Source organism: Rhamphochromis longiceps, linkage group LG22 (genome assembly GCF_057381845.1).
Source record: "Rhamphochromis longiceps isolate RC_006_pf linkage group LG22, R_longiceps_female_GT1.1, whole genome shotgun sequence".
Taxonomy (NCBI): Eukaryota; Metazoa; Chordata; class Actinopteri; order Cichliformes; family Cichlidae; genus Rhamphochromis; species Rhamphochromis longiceps.
The window spans coordinates 12,399,251-12,421,791 of record NC_140577.1 but is presented as its reverse complement, the minus strand read 5'-3'; the positions used below and the strand labels follow the sequence as shown (position 1 = coordinate 12,421,791).

The 22,541-nt window shown below is 41.7% G+C and overlaps 1 protein-coding gene across 3 annotated transcripts in view; it reads left to right on the top strand.

Moving 5' to 3' along the window:
- The window catches only part of LOC146643618 (RNA-binding motif, single-stranded-interacting protein 3), a 313,547-nt gene that overhangs the window by 95,240 nt on the left and 195,766 nt on the right, over positions 1-22,541 (top strand). The window contains exon 1 of one of the 3 annotated variants that reach the window (XM_085395370.1): positions 10,274-11,976. The exons of the other annotated variants lie outside the window; for them this stretch is intronic. Within the exon in view, the coding sequence (XP_085251496.1) occupies positions 11,902-11,976 (75 nt within the window). The 5' untranslated portion in view covers positions 10,274-11,901. Of the gene's footprint in view, positions 1-10,273; positions 11,977-22,541 lie in introns of those variants that run through there. 3 annotated transcript variants of the gene reach the window in all.

The window sequence follows — 22,541 nt, the reverse complement described above, 5'->3', positions numbered from 1 at the left end:
GGTGCCGTTTTTTTTTATTATGTTGCTCTTTGTTGTTTGCTTTCTCTTCTGTTTTTTTTCTCCATACAGGTGACCCAGGTGTTTTGTTTTGTTTTGTTTGGGGTTTTTTTTCTTTCTTCCCCCCCTTCTCACAGTCTCTTCTCCCCTTTGGTTTTCTTTCTCTCCCTCTCTTTCTTTCATTCTTTCTCCCTGTCCTATCCCCCAGTCATGTCTGTCCCGTTTGTAGCAACTGAAAATAAAATAAATTCATAATTGTAATAAAGGTCAATCAAATGGACCAATATGGCAAGGCCATGATGATCCACTTGGTAAAATAAATCCGCTTGGCATCTTTCTTGGCCTTAAGACAACAATTCTGATGGCTAAAGATCCAAACGGGACACAAAAAAAACCAAAAAACCAAAAAAAACAAAGTATACTAAACCCCAGGTTTCTCTCTGGTGTGTTCATTAACATGAATGTTAGCGAGAAAGCACTGAGCCATAGAAAAAAAGGGTTTGTATGAATGTGTGTGAATGGGTGAATGGGGTGTGGTATGAAACTGATAACCAGTCCATTTACCATATAGCTTTCTGACTGATGTTGATAATGTAATAACCAGTGCAGGATTTCAAGTTTACTATGTGGCTATATTCCCTTAGCCTCGTCTCTTAAATGATACATCACATGAATCTATTCAACAGAAAATAAAACATGAAAAGATAAAATGGCTGAATCCATGATTCAGTGGTTGAGTGAGGTTTTGCCACTGAGCTAAGCTGCTGGAGCGTTTTGATTTATTTAAGGGGAGCATTGTTTTTGAATGTTCCTCTGAGTGTTGTTTTGGCAGCGAAATTGCACTGCTCGAACAAGTCTTGTTGGAAGACAAAGCTTGACGGTTCACTTCCTAGTTGGCTCTGTTAAGGCACATACAACGACAAATGCATAAAAGCCACATCCGATTGCACACCTTGTCACCGTTGTAAACTAATGGAGTCAAAAAGCAGTATGAAAAGTTATCAGTTAAGTTCACCTATTCTCAAAATGTGTTTTAATAGCATTACTGTATCACATTCTTCAAATACTCTCAAACAGTAAAGGATTCTTGTATGAACAATAGAAAGATAGAACCCTCCATTCATTCTCTCCCAATAGCTTTGGATGTGTGAAAAGGTGGGAGGCTTGTTGGAGCTGCTTTGCTCCATTTAGTTAGTGCACTTTGATGACTTCAGTACTTGTAATATAGAGGCGCCACCAAGGAAGCAATCTCAAAGTGCATTGCCCTGAAAGTCTTACACTCGCTGATATCAAATGTTACCCAGTGGAGTTGCACCATAAAGGGAATGTTCTTACTCATCTACTACATGGTTTCTAGCACCTCAGTGCCATCTGCTAGTATTAAACCCTACAAACCCCACGATAATGGTCGATGTGTGGGTCTGGGTGTGAATGGACATCCATCTATTTTTGCACTAGATACCTTTTTGGGGATGTACCATGCTTCTCGCCCACTGTCAGCAAGGATAGACTCCAACAGTCAATTATAATAATTGTTTGGTTAAGTGGGAGATTAAGGAAATCGATGGATAGATGTTCAGTGTGATGTACTGTATGCCGGAAATATGTGACACATTTTACATTGTGACCATGATGTATGTCCAGCATGCCAAGTGTGCTTAAACACATTAAAATTGCTGAAGCTGCAGTGGTTACTTGAAGGCATATCAGGCTTACTAGAGCGCATGAATCCATTAATTGTTCAACAGTCTTTAATAATGCATTTGTTGTACCATTTAGGAGAAATTAAATAGACAAAAAGTGTCAAGTTCCTAAGACTTAATTAGCAAGAAACTGTTGTATTAACAAGAAACAAAGCCTAAAGAAAAACATGTTGTACTACGTATCAGCAGTTTATAAGTGTCAGCCACTCGGCTTGTCCTCACTCATATGATGAGGACAAGGCAATTGATTTAACATTGATTTGATAATGATTAATACATTAAGGGTTATTTAAACCAGCGCTAACATGTTTTTAGCCTAAGGGTAAGCAGTAATGAGCTGTAAACTAACATATTATCGCCCGGCAAGTAAATCTGGAGAATTTCACCCCTAACTGTTGCCCATTTATGCACCCAGAATACGTAGAGCAACAGCAAATTCATTTGTATTCTACTACTTTTAGCTGTGTTCTTCATTATCTCTCATGTGAAATGGTCCACTGTGTTCAAAAGCTAGCCACTAACTGTATGTCTGCCAGTGGTTGCTGGGCAGGGAGTTATAGTAGTTTTATTATGAAAAGAGCTGCTTGCTGCAGCCAAAAACAATGCTCTGAGAGTGGTTGGATGCTTACACAGTAAAATGATGTGCTGGAAAACCAAAACAATAAGCTGAAAGGCACTGTACAGCCCTGCACAACTGAGAGCAACTAAATGTCAGGTAATAATTTTGAGTCCGTCACTGTATCATCCCCCTTTTTTATTCACACAAATAGCCATTTGACCTACTGTTGGTTAAAAACCCACTGCAGTAGTTGAAAGCGTGCACGTTAATGCAGCACAAACATATTCCAGTTATGTTTCGTGTAGTTGCCCGTTTGGTCAGGGTCAATGACTTTCACCTTTTTTCCATTTAAACCACAATATGGAAAGAATAGCAATTGTGCTATTTGGCTCTGTGTGTGTTTTTATGTTAAAACAAATGCATGAGTAAAATGACCTGTCTGTTCATGCAGTGTTATTTAGTCCTGAAGTTGTCTCTTCAGCTCTCCCTCTCTGTTTTCTTTGTCTCCTGGGCTTCATGCTTTGCATACACAGGATGAGACACCGGGGGAGGTTAAGAGAGGAGCTGGAATGGAGTTCTGCTCCATTTACCACCCTGAAATATTCCTCTTAGAACGACACACTCTGTTTTCTATCTCTCCTTACTCTCAGCACCGTTTCTCACTCTGCTGGTCCCCTCCCTCTCACTTCTCATCTCTGTGACATGTGGTCATTTCACTTCATTCCAGGATGGCTTAGCAGTACTTTAAAAATTTGCTGCTGTCCTCCCATCCCATCCTGCTCAATTGCAGGCAGCATTGAGCTTCATAGGCAGGCCAGTACCTGGCAGCTATAACTCTTTTCCTAATCACAAGTCTCTCTCTGTGCCAGGGGCAGAAGCTTTATCTGTTGCTTCAAAATTTTAGTTTTCTGCTGGTATTACCCCAACACGGGCGCCCGTGAACACCACTTACCATATCCACCCATCAGGCACAACGTTAAAACCACTGACAGGTGAAGTGTGTAATGTAGAGCGGTTTCCTCTAGCATTACGATACACATTTCTGCGCCTTACAGACCTCTTAGTTATTGTTCCAGGAACGCCTCCTAACTCCCAGTCTGACTGAGCATCTGGGAATGTGCCCAAACAAGCCACATTCACAAATGCCTAGTGCCGGGTGCCAGACACTGCAGGATAGCCCCAGACATCTCGTGTCCAGTGCCCCGAGGGGTTAGAGCCGTTTTGGCAAGCGTGAGTCAAACACATACTACATGTAGTCGCAGATACTAGCACTTTCTTGTTATATGGTTTCATCCTTTGGATAATTTTAGTGTTGTTGTTTAAAAAAACAGAACCTCTTAGACACTTAGAGATTCATCAGCACATTTGAAGACAGATAATGTAGCACAAAACTGATGAGAATAAATGGCTTTGCACTTGGATCTATTTTGGGAATTAACACAATGACTAAAACAAGATGAACATCATGCGCTGAGAGTGCTGTGATGAAGCTTTGATAGGCCTCTTTCTGCATTTGTACACTGTGAGTTGTGAGTATATTTTTTTCTGTCGGGTCTGCTGGCCCTTTTGCGTTCTTCGTTTTCCAAACAATGTTGATTTTGAACATTTTTGGCTTAGCACGCTCGCATGGAAAATACCTACTGTTTAAACTCGCACACTATCTTCCTGCACGGCACTTAAATCCTTATTACGCAGAGGTTTTCTTGGCATCGTCTTTTCTGTATCTTAATGGACGTCACCGTGCTGTCCCCGGCAAGTAGAGCTGTAGCTGGTTCACATACGGACGTTGTCACCTTCCTTTTTACAGTTTATATCATGTATTAGGCCACAGGAAGCCTGATGTATGAGCTTCATTGAAGTGTTTTCACCTTGCATGTCAGTATAACCTTCACCCTTCTGTAACGTTTTGCTCACCACTGCTCATGGCAGCACACATAAAGCTGCCACAGCTTTACACCACCTGACCTTAAACGTACTTTCAGAAACACAAAACCACATTAAAATGCAGCTACATACGCTTGCACATTGAGACACACACACACACACAAAATCCACCCTTGCTCGAGGCCTCTTTTCCCAGTTTCATTTATAACAATGCTGATCTTTTCTCAGAATAACATTAATCATAAAACAAGTCGGTTGGCATGACTTGCATATACATTTCACATTTGGATTAGGGCTCCAGTGAGTGCATCCAATTAACTCTTTTGGGTCTATTGCCCTTCCCTTGTTGGGTGTGCTGTGCGTCATTTTTACTCATGCACGTCTGGTTTCATATTTCCTCCCCATTAAGCCTGCTATGCTCTCCTCTATGTTGTGATAGAAGCTAATGACTCACTGGAAATCTGCCTGGTGTTTATCAAATGTCTCAATGCAGGGCTAGTGGTCTGGAGTCAGTCTGGCCTTTTTACATTATCACGAAGTATTAGATAAGCAGCCAAAACCAAGTGATGACACCGTCGTATATAAAGAAGTAATAATAAAGTGAAGTACCCTGCAATGATATCTTGACTATATCACTCTGCTCGTTGCACTGTGGAAAATTATACTCAGAGGGGGAATGTGTCGAATTACCTCGGGCTGTCATCCGTTGGTGAACTGATAAGAATGTATTAAGTAATTGCATGTGTTGGAGTTGTAGTGAAATTGCACACATAATGCTTATAAATCTCTGCACACAATTTCAGGAGATGGCGTTTCAGCAAGTAACTCGTTCAGTGTTTACTTACCTTACCGTCTTCTCAGATTTTTGTTCCAGAGATTATTAGGCCGCTTGGCTAACACTGACTAGAGACCTGTTGGTGACCTTCTGGCCAGCTGCTTGGGAAAAGTGAGAGTTTCCTGTCCAGTTGTCAGGGGTTGTGACCCACTGGTAACCACTGATCCCAGACTGGTTGACAAGCAGTTGCTGGCTGTAGCTGGACTAAGCACATTAATGTCTTTTCTGTGGTTTTGTGTTGGTTTTCCATTCAGTTGTAGTGAAGCTGCCAAAATCTATGATTGTACTGCAGAATATACTGAAAGATATACTGACATATTTTAAGTGTTCTTAAAATTTCATGTCTGTTTCACCATACCTTTGGATTTGGCTAAAAAAAAATAAAGATTTATTAGAAAAACATTCACATTATTTTATGCACTATGTGACTTTGTGGAGATTGGGGGGAAATGTTCTTTTGGTTTGTTTTTTCATCACAGTTCAGCCCTGTTCTTTAACCTCCTAAGACCCGAACACTTCCACGGCATGCATTTTTTTATTTCTCTTTGATATTTAGGCTGATTGGGACCTGATGAATGTAAACCTGATTTTTGTTTTTAAGAAAAATGAGAGCCACATATGAGGATATTCGTTTAAAATTTTGATAGAACAGTAGCAGTATAATGTCCTCATAAGAGGATATCAGGCCCCTGTAGAGCAAAATGGAGTATTTTGGTCTAAATAACCCAAAATGTGATGTCCAAATATGTGGACGCCAGGTCCTAGGAGGTTAAAAATAATGGAAACAGTTTTTGGGATCTTTCCGATAATCCATGACAGAAACACTTCTTCCAACAACATGTGCACATCAACTATTTTCACTTTCACTTTATGCTGAACAGAATGCCCCACAGAAGCTGATTAGTCATGCTGCATTGTTTACACGAACGATGTCAGATGAATGATTGCGTGTCATCCAGTAGAACCGTAGCCAAAAGCAAAGGGATTTTTTCCAGGAATACTGTACCATGTCCTGCTTCCCTCTTCTCCCCTTTCCCGCCTTCATTTAAGGCTCCCCCGCGCTCCTGGCACAGTGCTAGTCTTCCTTTGAATTCCATGCATCTGGTCATTTTTGGGAAACGCCCACGGCAGAGCTGTCGAGTGAACCACAGGAAACAAAGCCTCTTGGTTTCCTCAGCAGCTTGAAGAAGGCCAGTAGTGACCCTCGGGGTGGGGTCAGGCAGTAGAGTGGGAAGGTTCTGGACTTTCTAGGAATTGTTTTTCAATGGAAACGTAATGTTTTTCTGTTTCTCTTCAGAAGAATCCATGGATTCTAATAGAATTAAACTATGTTGCATAAAAGCTTTCTTTGATATTTGTTCAGACTTGCTAAGTAGGAATTTGACTGATTCAGTTAAATGAAGGATAAAAATAACACTAAAACCTTCGAGCTGTGTCCCTAAGCCACAGTGTGATCATGCAATGGTTTTCTTTTACTAGACTAAATCCTTTGAACAGGGTTGTAACTACTTAACACCTTCAGGGGCATGATACACCCTCAGCTGTCTTCCTCTTCCTCTATTGTCGCCGTGTGAATGACTCACTTATGCTCTCAATTTAGAACGTTAATCAACAAGAATCAAAAGAAGGCCTAAAGAAAAAGAATAGCAGCAGATGGCTACTGCCTTGTTTTTTAAAAATGCTTACAGACCTGGCTGCAGAAGTTTGTTGCTTTTTTTCAGTGTAGGCTTTCAAGTGTCTGTCCAAGTAGAGAGCCAATTTTGGTTTCATTGTGTTGAACAGCTTGTAAATCAGAGTTTTCCATCACTGTGAAGAACACTCAGTGCCACCTTGCTGCGTGGCCTACTCAAGGGTCTAATAGTTTACAAAGGAGGTTACAAAAATAGGAATGTTGGTGGAAATTTATGTATTTCCTCTCTGTTGTCCTCATGTTCTCATTTTGAATAAAAAAACCTTTTTCTTACAGCAGTATTATTGATAGAGGAACAGAGACAAACACACTTGCTCTTTTTTCCCCCTCTTCATGAAATATTTGGCTGCATATCACTTCTCTGTGACGCCAGTCTCACTGATTCAGACCAGAACACTTCCATCACCATCAAGGCAAAACGCTCTTAGAGTCTTCAAGGTCTGCTTCAATGGAATGAGACACAGTGCTGACATTTATTTACATGCAGGATGTAGTACAGCTCTCCAGTTACTTAATGTTAAATTGCCTTCATAAACTAACCTCTGCCAGTTCATGGGTAAAGGCTGAAAGTTCATGTCAGCCAGTTCTCAAGAGTTTCTAGTGTTGTCTGTAGGGCCACAGGTCAACTTCTTTAGTTTCAAGAGTCAAGTCTCAGTTCCCAGCTTTTAATTCTTAATGGTTGAACCAATTAATATTGATGATTTAGCTGACCAGTGTCTGTGTAATGGTACTCTCCTGTGTTTCCATTCCCTCTTGACTAATTTCAGTAAATTTTAGAAAACGAGAAACCCTTTTTTGTCATAATAATACTAAATATTGCATAATATGAGCAAAAATATCGTTCTCTCTTACTAAAAGTATTAAGTACAAATGCTAGCAGGCATTTTTATTACAGTTTAATCATAATAGTTAGTTTTTTTTAATGGAACAAAATATTTTTTTCATGCTTATATTTGACATTCCTCTCAGCCCAATGTGACATTAAATAGCATGGATGTTGTTCTTTATGTATTATGTTCTACCGACAATATTTCGTTTATCATCATATATGACACAAAAAAATAATAAAATATTATTGACCAATAATGGCTGATTGACAGTCACATTAAATTCGTTATAGATGATTAACCATCTATGTAATTTTTCAAATAAAATGACAAAGGTCCCACCGATGGCCTGATCAGAACACTGAGTCTGATTCACGTAGGATTTTCTTTTAAAGCTATATTTGACAATTTTAGAGAATATGATTTTCAATATATATCAGGTTTCTTTTCCAAAGGCACATTTGTTTCTTTTGTTGTTTTGTGTATGTCTGCCTATGCTTGTTTGTGGCATTCCAAACACAATGCTAACAGGGAACGTCCACAGTGCCCTCTGGTGGACAAACTATGTTACATCAAGACTCGTAACATGGTTGAATGGTGTCTCTCGTCTCATCTTTCTTTTTTAAAATTTTCATTTATCGGTCCTTTTAAATATCGAAACTGATAGATTAAATGTAGCTTAAATCAGTCTCGTGATAAACTAATCAGACTCTACTAATCATCCCTGCTTTTCTGGAGAAAATGTGGATGCCATGTGTGATAAACACACTAAATAAACAGTTTGTAACATATCTGGATAAAATGTAGGACCAAAAAGACATCGTCAGTAAATTCAAATGAGGCTTTTAGAGTGAAAATACAAAAACGATGCTCCTTATGTATGAAATGCAAACAGTGCCACACTCCTGTATGAAAACACATGAATATTTTTCGTGCTGCTTCCTCTTATTTTCCCTTGTATCCTCTCTTTAGCCACTTTCTTCGTTGGCCGATTTCCTGTCTTCCTCTGTGTTCTGTACAGTAGATCTTTCCACAGTTGCTCAGAGTTTGTGCCCAGTTGAACCAAAGACTGTTAATCTGGTAATCCACAATCAATATCAGCCTCAACTCTTTTCCTTCAGATAAAAGTGACCTATCTGATAATTGTATTTGCTTCACCATGTCTGAAAAAGGTGCCCTTTCTCTCTGTGCTTTCCTTTGGTCCATGAGATTCTTCTGCTGGTATAGATTTAGTCTGGAGAAAGGGGGGGAAAAGTGACATTTACACCATATTATTTAAATATGATCTGCAAAGTGTTATCAATAATTCAATTTCCTGTGTCTGATTTACGCAAACACAGATTCCATTGTAACTTACAATATGTGACATACAGATGTGGCTGAATTAATTTTTATTATATACTGCGTTGTGAATTCTTTTTTTGGTTTTGTTTTACAGCTGAAATCACTTATCTTGAGTGTGTTACTGCACTAGACATTTGTAATTAGGCTATTATTTTTTGAGAAGGAGACATCAGCCTCGTGGGTTTTTGTGTAACGCTCTGAAGTGGAACAGATGAAATGCAAAACTAAACTCATCAAAGTCAGGGGTCTATTTTCAGATGTGGAAATTGCCCAAATGTAATTGTTTTCAGTCCAGTAATTTCATGTTGTACTTTTTGGCTGCAGTTTTCTTCAGTTCTCATGGCAGGTAATTTAAACGAAACCCAAGCTGATTTGATAATTGAGTGAAAAATGAGGCTCCTGAACTTGTGGCCTCAGCGTCATCGAGATACTCTCGAGAACTTTCAGTCTGTTGCTGTTCATTCTTGTGGACGTGTGTGTGACGAAAAAGACGTAGGACTTCATAAGCACTGTGTTTAATCTTGTTTGCAGATGTGATTGGAGCTGCGGTTGCTTGTGATCAGGCAAACGCTCTCCGAATTGACCGAATGCTCTTTTTGTGATGTTTTTGGTCACGGTCAATCAAAAGAGATTTAATGCTGCACAGGAAGCGGGTTTCACTGGAGTCTTTCACTTGGCACGATAATTACTCATTGTGTAGTCAGAGGGTGCGAGATGACATACAAGTGTTTCAGGATGGTGTGTAATCAATGTTAAAACGAAAAAACTAAATCATATGTTGAATCTTGAATATCATCAACTCATTAAAAAAAAAGTTGAGATAAATCGGCAAAAGAAGAGCGACAAAAGAGCAAAAATACCAAAGACAAGATGATCCATCTGACCTGCAATCACGACACTGTTAAAAAGTCAACATTCACAGTGTTTAAATAGTGCCTGAGTGTGCATGAATTTGGCATCTGTGAAGGCACCATTAAAGCTGAATGAAGTATATAGTTTCAGGAGCAACATATCTTCCAATGCAACATTTTTTTTCAGGGAAAATGCTCATTTCAGCAAGCCCACACTCTACATGTACTACAGCAGGATGGATCTGAGATAAACAAGCATGTATGTAAACAGGACTTCAAGTAATCCAGAAACAGTTTGTAAATTATACAACAAACACGTGGGACTCAGGGGAGCATATTTAGCAGGATTGGGGGAATATTTTACACTCAAAACTGCCTTCAGTCCCTAAAAACTAATGATTTGTTAAAAAGAGATTATGAAGTTACATTGCTTTGTCCCAGGATTATCTTAAGTGCTGTGAAATTCCAAATAAGACCTATAATTAAAGAAAGTAAAATATATATATATAAACACATATTTTTAAATTGGTTTCTAAAACTTGTCTTTTATTTTTGTTTTTATTTGCATTTTCTACAACAGAAATTACCTAGTCTATAGTTAACACATAGCTCAGATATACTTTTAGATTCTGAACAGATACACGTGTGGAGTCATTTATTGAACATAACTGGTTTTTGAATTTAATCGGCTAAGATTGGGAAGCGAAAGCATCTGTGTGAAGACACAGTATTCCAGGCGGTAGCTCCTTGTGTAGCCAGTAGGGGGAATCGACTGCTCGCGCTGGCGCCATCCCCGCTCGTCTCCACTCCTATTCCCTGCGTTCTCCCAGGTTGTGGAAACGCTGCAGCCCGCTGGTCTGTGTCTGGATCGCTCTCTTGCACAGATCTGCTCAAGACCCTCCCACCAGCTGGGCTGGAGAAGGAGGAGGGCAGTTTGCTCCGCTCGCAACCTCGGACGAGCCCCCTTTACCACCCTGTCAGTGTGGAGTAGAAGGAGAGCGAGAGAGAGACAGGGAGAGAGAGAGGCTGAGAGACTGTGTAATAGAGAAAGCGCACGCGAGAGAGAGAGAGCAGCTGTGTGACAGAGAGAAAGAGAATGAGGCAGGGTGCTTAGAGGAGTGAGAGAGCCAAGGAAGAAATAAGGAACACATTTTACAAGAGCAGAAAGAGGGAGGATCGCAGACGAGGGACTCCTTCTCCACTGGGCACCCGGGACACTGTCACTGTGGGGGCTTTTTTCACTCATCTACTAGCTGGAACTCAGTGGATTGAATAACCAACCGGTGGATTGTTAAAAAAAAATATATATGCTTGTGTCACATCATTTAGAAACTGGGATCTTTGCTCTGTTATCTGTCCTCCCGCTGGCTCAACCGTTACGGACTGAAATTGCTTTGCGTGTCTGTGTTCAGCTCTCGTGTTGTGACTCTGCTCCTTGCACAAAGTGCATCTGACGGCGCTGAGGATATCTCCCCTCTGTCAAACAGGACAGCACGCAGCCATCGTCGGATCAGACAGAGGCAAGAGAGAAAGTGTGTGTGTGTGCGCGTATATGTAAGAGAGGGAAAGAGAGAGCGAGAGGGGCAGCTAGAGAGAGAGTCAGATTCACAGTGTTTGGGAGAGAGAGAGAGACAGATTAAAGCCCAGGCAAAAGACTGGAGTGAAACAGCTTAAATAGAGAAGTGAACGTATACGTCCTTTCCCGTTTTCCTTACCATTCCTTTCCTCCTCCTCTCCTCCTCCTCCTCTTCTCCCATTTTCCAACATTTATTGGACTGCCAGAGCTACTGCCACCTGCACCTCCTCGCGTCTTCTCTTTCCTCTTCTTCCTCTACCTCACCCTTGTTAGGCGTTAATATCCTACAGCAGCCTCTGTAAAACGCGCCTGTCTTGCTTCTAGCACTTGTGGAAATATTTGCATTGATCCAAGAGTGTGAGACTGAGTGAGCATCTGCCTCGGTACTGATTCCCTGGACCGGTAAGACACAGTTCGTCAGGAGCTTCCTCATCAGAGGCAGCCCTTCTCCCAGCCACTGTCCGATACGCAAACCCTGCTTTCTCCCTGGAGGGATCAGCGAGTGACACAGCGGTGCGGATAGCAAAGACAGGAATTGCACAGTCCCTTCATTGCCTCTATCCCATTGCTAGCTACTTGGCAGCTCCCGCCCCCGTGTCACCATTCCCTGCCTCAGTGCTAAGGATTCCAGCTACATGGGCAAGCGATTGGAGCAGCAGCCAATGTACCCTCAGTACACCTACTACTACCCCCACTATCTCCAGACCAAGGTATGCTGCTCTTCTGCTCTTCTTTCATTTCTCATTTACTCCTACACTCTTGTCCTGTATCCCTCCCACTCTTCCTCATCCCCCCCCCCCCCCCCCCCCTCCCAATCTCTGAGTGGAGATGGGATTTGGTGGATAGTTGGCCTTGGCTGCGATGGTTGTGATGTCAAGAACCTCATTGGAGTTCGGATGTTTATGCCGCTCCGTGTGTGTGTGTGTCTGTATGTATGTGTGCATATATGTCACAGAGTAAATGATCAAGGATCAGGGATCAAGGCTTTGGTCTACTCTTCTGCCTAGCAGAGCGTAACCAGGAGCTGTCCAGTAACCTCCATCTATACTTAATCTGCCTACTGCTGAGCTCCTAAAGAGATGCTCTGAAGCGTAACATGTTAAATAATATGTTTAGCAGATTCAGGGGAATTTTATGAAGCGGAATCTCTTATTGTGCCACTATAGATTAAGCAAATGAAAGATTCTAAACATTTATTAATTAATGTAGCTCACTTTAAATTCTCTAAACAGCATAAATGTCCAGATTTCTGCAAAGATGAGAAAAATGGGTTATGAACCCTTTTATTCTGTGGCAGTGGTACGGCTGTGACACAGAGCAGGCATGAGGACGGCCGCCTGTGTTTGTTCCAGTTATAGTATGCATCAGTGCCTCTGGGATGGACGCCCAGGCTTGGGCCCTGATGGCTGCCAGGACACTGGCTGGGCACACTACCCAGACATCATCAAGGGATTAAAATGGAAGCCTTTTGGGGATTACTCTATTTGTTTTTATACCATATGTGTAACACTAATTTTTGTCCATTATTGTGACAGTGTGATGCACATCGGTGAAAGAGCTGCAAGTGTACAGTTGAACTTTCAATAGAATTACTTTGCATTTCATTTGGTTATTAAACCGTGAATTTATCTGATATGATTATTATAAAGAAAACACAGAAATTTTGTTATTTTTAACTATTTATTTTTTATGTGGCAATCGAATATGATTGATATGATGGACTTTTTTAAACTGCCAACCCAAATGTGTCCCCCGAGAGTACTTGACGTTGCCAGTGGCATATTTAATATTTTCTTCAGCCTTGATTACTGACTTTTAAATGTTATCAAAATATGGATTACTGCTTCACAGTTGCACTACAGAGCGCAATGGCAGTTTAAATATTTGGGCAATGACACCTCTTTATAATTGTGGGCGTGTGCACCGCCACAGTGGATTTTAAATCGATTCAAGGTGTTCGCCAATAGAACTGAATCAGCTGTATATAGAAATATTTTGATAATGGATTGCATTTATATAGCGCTTTTCTGGGCCCTCAAAGCACTGTACAATTCCACTATTCATTCACTCTCACATTCACACACTGGTGGAGGCAAGCTACAGTTGTAGCCACAGCTGCCCTGGGGCAGACTGACAGAAGCGAGGCTGCCATATCGCGCCATCGGCCCCTCTGGCCATCACCAGCAGGCAGTAGGTGTAGTGTCTTGCCCATGGACACAATGACCGAGACTGTCCGAGCCGGGGCTCGAACCGGCAACCTTCCGGTTACAAGACGAACTGCCAACTCTTTGAGCCACTCTCTAAGTGCTGGGCTTAGTTCAAGAGACACAGTTCGGTGGGTCTACAAACTGATCGTTGTACTCCAGAACAAAAGAGTCACATTAGACTTTGCCAAAAAAATGTCTAAAAGATGCTGCAGAGATCTGAAAGAAAATTTGTTTGGACAGATGAAGCCAAGATGAATTTGTACCAGAATAATGGGAAGAGAAAATTGTGGAGAAAAGAAAGAAACGGCTCATGATCAGAAACATATCACATCATCTGTCAAATGGATTGGAAGCAGTATTATAGTATGGACATGCATGGCTGCCAGTGGAACTGGGCCACTAGTGTTTATTGATGATGTGACAGCTGATAGAAGAAGCTGGATGGATTCTGAAGTGTAGACAGCTATACTCTCTGTTCAGATTCAGTCAGATGCTGCAAAACTGATCGGACAGTGCTTGACATTGCAAGTGGATAAACACCCAAAGCATACTGTGAAGAAGCCCAGAGTTTCTCAAGGCAGAGAAATGGGATATTCTTCTTCTTGTCCAAGTCAGTCATCTGATCTCAACACAAAAGAGCACGCTTTTCAGTTATTAAATACAAAACTGAATGCAGAGAGCTCACAAACAAGCAACAGTAAAGGCCTTGCACAGCTTCTCAAGGGAGGAACCACAGCATTTTGTGATGTCCATGGGTTCCTGAATGAAATGCAAAAGATTTGTATCTGAGTATTAAAAATTGTCCTCATATTTAAAATATGATTGTGATCTCAAAAACGGGTAATGCAGTACTTTTGTTAAACCTCTTTACTCAAACAGAAATTCTATATAGTCATTTTTTATATTTGTATATCTCAGTCTTAGTCTGTCTTTTAACAATGATTGTTATCCCTCATTATTTATTTCATAAGATGTTTGTATAAAATTTAGGTGTAATTTATGCCTGAGTTTTGGATTTCTGGTCAAACAGAAATCTGGTTAGCATGTTTTGTAAAATCACAGTGACCTTTACTTTTAACTAGAGCTGGGCGATAGAACGATAACGATATGTATCGCGATATAACTTTTACTCGATAGAGAAATTAAGCTATCGCGATAGACCTCGCCGCTCTTGTCCTCTTAAAAAAAAAAAAAAAAAAAGGTCAGCCAATCCAAATTAAGTAGCGCAGAGCCGAACCAATCACAGCCGCAGCGTCACGTCGCGTGACTTGTTACGTACAGCACAAGTGCCAAGCCGCACGTGTGTTTGTTTGGGAAGCAGCCAGCGGGTAATGGAGCCAGCGCGTAATGGAGGAAATGAGTGTGCCGACTAGAAAAATCAACCGAGCGTGACCGAAGGTTACAGAAGAGAAAACAGATGATGGTTCCAATGCCGGAGAGATTGTCGAACGGAAGAGCCATAGAAGTTCCGTAGTGTGAAGGTATTTCGGCTATTTCAAGTCTGACAAAAAACAGAGTAGCGTGCACTGTAAATTGTGCTGAAAGCAAGTCTGGAAATACAATAAACTGGTGCATGCGTCACACTGTGCGCCACGTTATTGTTTCGGTGAAATGAATTTCTACAATACTGTTAATTCTACTCTCTGCAGTGTTTAAATGCTTACATATACACACAGTTACTGTCCCTCCACACATACGACTCGGTTCTGCTTCTATGCCCCAGCTTTGTTTACTTTTTCCCACCGAGGCTTCTAGACTTCTGATTGGCCAACATTTCTGCACGGTTAGGAATCTAGCGCCACCTGCTGCTTTGGCATGTTCATAGCAGCGTTTTCCTTCATTTCTGCCTTTATGTGTGGACGGGATTATTTTTTAAAACGAAAACGGAAAATCTCCGTTTTCAAAAATACCCGTGTACGTGTGGACGTAGCCTCAGTCTCTGACTGGAAGCGCTAATTCGTCATTCGGCTTTTGTCAGACTAAAGTAACTGTTAAAACTGTTTGAAAAGCTCAGCTATACAACAAGGAGAGATTGAGAATTTCCTTTTAGTTCTCAGTTTATTTGATATTGACAAAAGTTAGTCAGTTTTGTCTGTTCTTCTGTAAAACAAACTAAGATTTATTTTTAGAATTAATATTTTGTTTCTAAGTGGAATTGACAATTTAGTAGTCTGTTTCGTTTGTTCTATTTTGAAACTTAAACGCTTTAGCGGCTGCCTTTTGTGTAGTTTGCAATATTTGCCTTTATCTATCTGAAAAAGTCTCATGTTCCTTAAGTACATCTACCCTGTCGAACTTATTATGGGAAATAAATATTTAAATAAAAACAAGCTGCTGATTATTTCACATTTTACTTGTGAGCAACGGCACATTTAAATCTTACAAATATAGTTATTTGGCTTATATCGTGATAGATATCGTTATCGCCTGAAATGAAAAAAACATATCGTGATATGAAAAAATCTCATATCGCCCAGCTCTACTTTTAACCCTTGACCTGAAAAATTAAATCTGCTCTCCGTGAGTCCCACTGGATGTTCGAGGTTAATTTAAAGTGTGGAGTAATAATTTAAGTAAATTTAAAGAAACTGCCCCAAGTGAGCTCGTGTCTACAAGAACAGACTGGATGGATCATAGCAGCTGCCAGTGTAAAAGCATAAAAATATATTTTATTTTTGTGGTCTTTTCAAGCGAGAGCTGTTTTTTGGCATTCTTTCAAACGCTCAGCTGGAAGAATCAATGTGCCACTTTCACCCCATTTATTTCCAGGAAATAAAAAGAGAAATAAAATGTGTTTAAGAAATATATGCAAGGGAAAATTATAAAGTTTAAAAAGGCAAAATACCAGTGATGCTTTCATCCTTTTCCGTGCTGAACTGCATTGTGAACCATTGCACCTCCAGCTGGGAGGACCTGACTGCGGCCCCACCTGGCAGTCCACTAGCTTTCCCCCTGATTTATAGTTTAATACATTTGTACTGCTGCCATATGGCTTCCCTCTCCCTCACACCACCCTCCCCTACCCCTTCCATCATCCCCCTCTTCCTCCCTCCCCTTTCTCATATCTCAGAGTTGCTCATCTTGGGAGCCTCTCAATCAAAGCATGCCCCTCAATTCCCTGTCCGTTCATCCCTCCCTCCTTCCTACTTTTCTTTTCCCTTCTTTCTGTCTTCCCTACTTCTCCTCCTTTGTTGCAACAGGGCCCCTTTGCTCCATCGCCTGTGTTGCAGTTCACTCCCAAGGTCAGCACAGATCCGATCTTGCCACCGTCAGCGATTGATGCATCCTTGAGCGAGCTGCTAGGGTTCTGTGTCGTGCAAACGAGACCAAAAGTGGAGTGTGCGGAGCAACGGAAGGGCGCATTTCCGCGTATAACTAAGCAGCTGACGTTCATATTCATTTTCACGGTTAGTTAGTGTGGCTAGTGGCCTTTAGGGCGCGTATGGCAGAGCCACAGATGGGGTCAATAGGAGAAAGGAAGCCTGGGAGAGAGGCCAGAGCATTCGGCAGTGTGGCCAAGAGGGCTGTGGAGAGCTATCTCACGCTCTCATTAATGATCATTGATAGCTCGATTACAGAGAGGGGAGAGGGGCCTTGGCTGGCAAGTTCACACCACTTGACAAAATCACATGACACTCTCTTTGGCTAAGCATTTGCACGCACATAGAGTGCATACAAATTCCTTGCAAGCTTCTCTTTATGGATACACAGTAGTCTTCCTTCACTCCCTAATCATACAAGTCTGTGTAATCAATAAATAGCCTCAGTCTCCCAAGAGACCATGCAGTTTGGGGGAGGCAGAACTCTGAGAAAAATTGTTACCATTCTTTCTGTCACCTCTGTTATATGACTCATTTGTTGAGTTTATGCATAGAATCTTTATAGGACATCTGTGTTCACTTGCAACTAATAGAAATATTGTGACAAAAGGAACAAACACTAGCATCACAGCACACCAGGATAAAGTGAGGCGCCTCCTAAATTTCGGGTCCCCTTGTCCCCTTTGTATGTGTGTATTATATTTTAATTTAATGGAGTTCTTTGATGCTGTCCAGCATGTGCTAGTCAGCCCAGATTATAATGTGAAAGTCAGAGAATGAGATGAAACAATAACATTTGGCTTTCTATTGATTAGTGCAGTGGGGCGTAGCATGTGCTTCTCTTTAGCTGAATTATTGATTCCTGAAAGAGGACTTGTGTGTCTGTGTGTGCACATTAGTGTGTGTGTGTGGCTTTTATATGAGGTTATGGCTAGGGGGAGCTGGCAGGATGTAGCTTTGATGAAAGGATCCTTTAAAGGCCCTATTTCTGTCTATTCCCCAGATGATCAGTCCATGGAGTCATTTGCTGAAATTCAGCCTTTATTCAGCCTGTGTCTTTCCATGTGAGCGTGATCCTTAGTGCTGTTCACAGCTTGCTGTGCATTCAACTTTAATGATAGGTAATAGATGTGCATCACAAATGAGAAAATTACAGTAAAATGCCTCGCCCAGGACCCAGCCTGGCCCCTCCCCTCACCCACGAGAACAATTACTGCACACAGATCAATTATTGTTGTTTCATGATGGTGTTTAGGGAAGAATACGATTTTCAACCAAATGTGCGCACTAAGTGCCTGTTACAGTGGGGCAAAAAAGTATTTAGTCAGCCACCGATTGTGCAAGTTCCCCCACCTAAAATGATGACAGAGGTCAGTAATTTGCACCAGAGGTACACTTCAACTGTGAGAGACAGAATGTGAAAAAAAAATCCATGAATCCACATGGTAGGATTTGTAAAGAATTTATTCGTAAATCAGGGTGGAAAATAAGTATTTGGTCAATAACAAAAATACAACTCAATACTTTGTAACATAACCTTTGTTGGCAATAACAGAGGTCAAACGTTTACTATAGGTCTTTACCAGGTTTGCACACACAGTAGCTGGTATTTTGGCCCATTCCTCCATGCAGATCTTCTCGAGAGCAGTGATGTTTTGGGGCTGTCGCCGAGCAACACGGACTTTCAACTCCCGCCACAGATTTTCTATGGGGTTGAGGTCTGGAGACTGGCTAGGCCACTCCAGTACTTTCAAATGCTTCTTACGGAGCCACTCCTTTGTTGCCCGGGCGGTGTGTTTTGGATCATTGTCATGTTGGAAGACCCAGCCTCGTTTCATCTTCAAAGTTCTCACTGATGGAAGGAGGTTTTGGCTCCAAATCTCACGATACATGGCCCCATTCATTCTGTCCTTAACACGGATCAGTCGTCCTGTCCCCTTGGCAGAAAAACAGCCCCATAGCATGATGTTTCCACCCCCATGCTTCACAGTAGGTATGGTGTTCTTGGGATGCAACTCAGTATTCTTCTTCCTCCAAACACGACGAGTTGAGTTTATACCAAAAAGTTCTACTTTGGTTTCATCTGACCACATGACATTCTCCCAATCCTCTGCTGCATCATCCATGTGCTCTCTGGCAAACTTCAGACGGGCCTGGACATGCACTGGCTTCAGCAGCGGAACACGTCTGGCACTGCGGGATTTTTTGTTACTTTGGTCCCAGCTCTCTGCAGGTCATTCACCAGGTCCCCCCGTGTGGTTCTGGGATCTTTGCTCACCGTTCTCATGATCATTTTGACCCCACGGGATGAGATCTTGCGTGGAGCCCCAGATCGAGGGAGATTATCAGTGGTCTTGTATGTCTTCCATTTTCTGATGATTGCTCCCACAGTTGATTTTTTTCACACCAAGCTGCTTGCCTATTGTAGATTCCCTCTTCCCAGTCTGGTGCAGGTCTACAATACTTTTCCTGGTGTCCTTCGAAAGCTCTTTGGTCTTGGCCATGGCGGAGTTTGGAGTCTGACTGTTTGAAGCTGTGGACAGGTGTCTTTTATACAGATGATGAGTTCAAACAGGTGCCATTCATACAGGTAACGAGTGGGGGACAGAAAAGCTTCTTACAGAAGACGTTACAGGTCTGCGAGAGCCAGAGATTTTCCTTGTTTGAGGTGACCAAATACTTATTTTCCACCCTAATTTACGAATAAATTCTTTACAAATCCTACCATGTGAATTCATGGATTTTTTTTTTTTTCACATTCTGTCTCTCACAGTTGAAGTGTACCTCTGGTGCAAATTACTGACCTCTGTCATCATTTTAAGTGGGGGAACTTGCACAATCGGTGGCTGACTAAATACTTTTTTGCCCCACTGTAGTTATATCTCAGTCTCACTCAGTGACAGGCATTTTCGGTTCAGTTTCATTATTACGCACGCAACGCACAAAAGGGACTCTCAAATTAGCGATAATTTGCCTTGAATACCAGCAGTAAATTCTGGCTCTGTTGTGACATTTAGTGGACTTTTGCGTTGTTGGACTGACACGGCTGTACCTTTGTGCTGTTACACCATTGACAGTCTAGGTCATTACACGCTTGCTGTCAATGATCACGCGCTGTCAGACCGTAACAGACACACACGCTCTGAAACATACACTGTGCCGGGCAGGTCACTTTGTTACAGTACAGAATCTGAGAAGCCGAGAGGAGCAGATTGAAGTAGCAGCGGCTAATGTCTCTGGCCTTAAGTAAACACCAGTCGATGGAGCCCTTTGAGAGGATCTGTGCCTGAATCTGCCCCTGCCATGGGCACCATTAATACTCTGTCTAATTCTTTATAAATGGAGGAAGCAGCGGAGGGAAAGGTTGTGTTTGTGTGAAAAAGACACAGTGGAGAAGTAGATACTGTGAGGAGGGAGGGACGGGCTTTCTATAAGCAAGGGGGAAAGGGTTAGGTTACATTATACAGGTTGATCCATTGTGCTACAAAAATAACAGGGAAGCCATTTAAATCCTTCTCTAATGCCTCAATAGAGGAAAAAGAGAAACATGTGGACAACAAGAAGGGAGGCAGGTTTCCATATACTCTGAGAGCAAGCAAAGTCAAAGAGGGTGAAAGGAAACCTGTTTCCAAAATGTGTTATTAAATCAGCAGTCAGTGGCATAAAATTTAGCACGTGGCTTAGTTTCTTTCGTCTTGTCGACGTGACTCCGTGCCGAAAGGTTTATCTTGCAGTTTTATGCCTGGAAAAGTGCATGTTTTAAATTACATTTATTTAAGCCGAGCTGCGTTTTAAGTCTGGGAGATGATATGTTTTTATTTGTACAAAGAAAGGGGTATGATAACTCATTTTGCCGCTTGTAAGTCCTGATATGCACTTCATAATTGACTGTCTGAAACAAAATACCTCCCCTGCCTTGATGCAGATTAACCCGTCATGCATTCTCTTGTAGCTTATTCTGAGCTTTTATCAAGAGTTCTGCCTTGCCTTTCTTTTTATTCTTTTATGTTTTCCCGATTTTTACTTCATGGGGTCGGGGAGTTTGCTTTTTTAGATTATATATAAATTTTTTGGCAGCTTTATAAGATAGGAGCAGTATCACTGGCGGGAAGTGTGAGAGAGAGTCAAGGAGTAACATTCAATAAAGGTCTGACCAGTCAGGAGTCAAATCAGGAACTAAGAATTAATAAACTAACCTCCTTTGCCTTTATCTGCTTATTCTTAAAGCTTTACCCAGCTTTAAATTTCCGCTGTGTCAATTAATGAAGCAGAAAATGCTGTTTTCTCTCTCTCTGTCTCTCCGTCCTTTGTCTGCATACACACACTCAGAAACACTACAGTGGATGTACTCTGAGCACTTCTCATTTGTCAGATGACAGCCAAGCCCTAACTACACACCCTTACATTAACAATGTGTTTGCTTTACTGCTTCTCACGACCCTTTTATTCAGAACACCACACTGAGCCTGGTGCTGAGTTCTGGCTCTTTGCGTGGTGCCATCCGCGTGTCATTAGAGCTGCTTTAACAGGGTGCTCTCTGAAGAATGATCCACATTTTGTTAGTGGAAGGAATGGAGGAACATAAAGAGGAGAGGAAACATGTTTATAGTCTCCAGAGATGGGAAGTGGAACCTGTTCTGTATTAGCTTTGGAGCACCGAGGGGATTAGAAATGTTGGAGCAATGTTACACGAGTGCATTTACTGCATAGCATGGTTTACAAGCACAAATTGGCAGCGGCATCGGTATGTGCATACAAATCAAGTCGGCTAATAAGTTTGACACTTATGAAGTCAGGAGTTACAGACTGATATTGTCTGTAGTACAAAGTGCTTAAACGGTCTAGTGCTCAAAGTAAAGGTTCTAAAACCAGGTCATGTATTGCTTCTTCACAATAGGCTAAAATATAAAATGATGTTCTTGGCATTGGACTTCTTGCCCTGGGGAATCTCCTCCCCTGACCATCTGGAGATAACGGGTGACTCTAGTCTGTACTGCAAGATGGAGATACTCCTACCTGCGTGTGGTGAAATGTGGGGCATGGGGGGAGGAAGGTGGTGCAGTGAAAACCTGGGTTTTCTGCTTCCCAAGGTGCTGTTGTGAAAAGAGGCAAACAAACACATAAGCTCTTACTGGTATCATTAGTGCATCAACAAAATGCGAACCACAGGTGGTCAGTGGTACGTGTGCACACGCAACGAGGATTACATTTACAAAGGTTTTTCCTGTTCATCAAAATGATTTGTCTTAGGATTCGGAGCTCTTCCTTATAAGGAACTGAAATGAAACACATTTTTGTTGGAGTGGGCTTTCTGTGTTTTCTACAGAGACAGAGGCATGCAGAGCCAACAAAAAGTGAGACGGAGAGGAGCAGAAAAGATATTCACTTAGTTTTAGAGCCGTATGAAACAAGACACATGATGTGCCACTCAAACCCACCAGTGGGGTTTACAAATATACCTGCTTTTCTCCCTCTTGTTTCTTTACTAGTGATTCCTTCTGTAGCATGCTTTCTGCCTGGAGCTGTCTAGTCTGGCCCAGTGTTTTACTCTCTTGCTTTTCTGGCAAGGGCCTTGCCTGGCATTTTCATGCTCTGTTTTCAGTCGCTCGTTTTGCATCTGAGCATGGTGGGGCACTTTTTTTTTCTCATTTGCTTTTTACTCTTTTCATCTTTGTTTATATATCCCCTCACTTATTCTCAAATCACTCTTTCTTGCTCCCTTTTTTATTTGCCAAGACTCCCCTCATC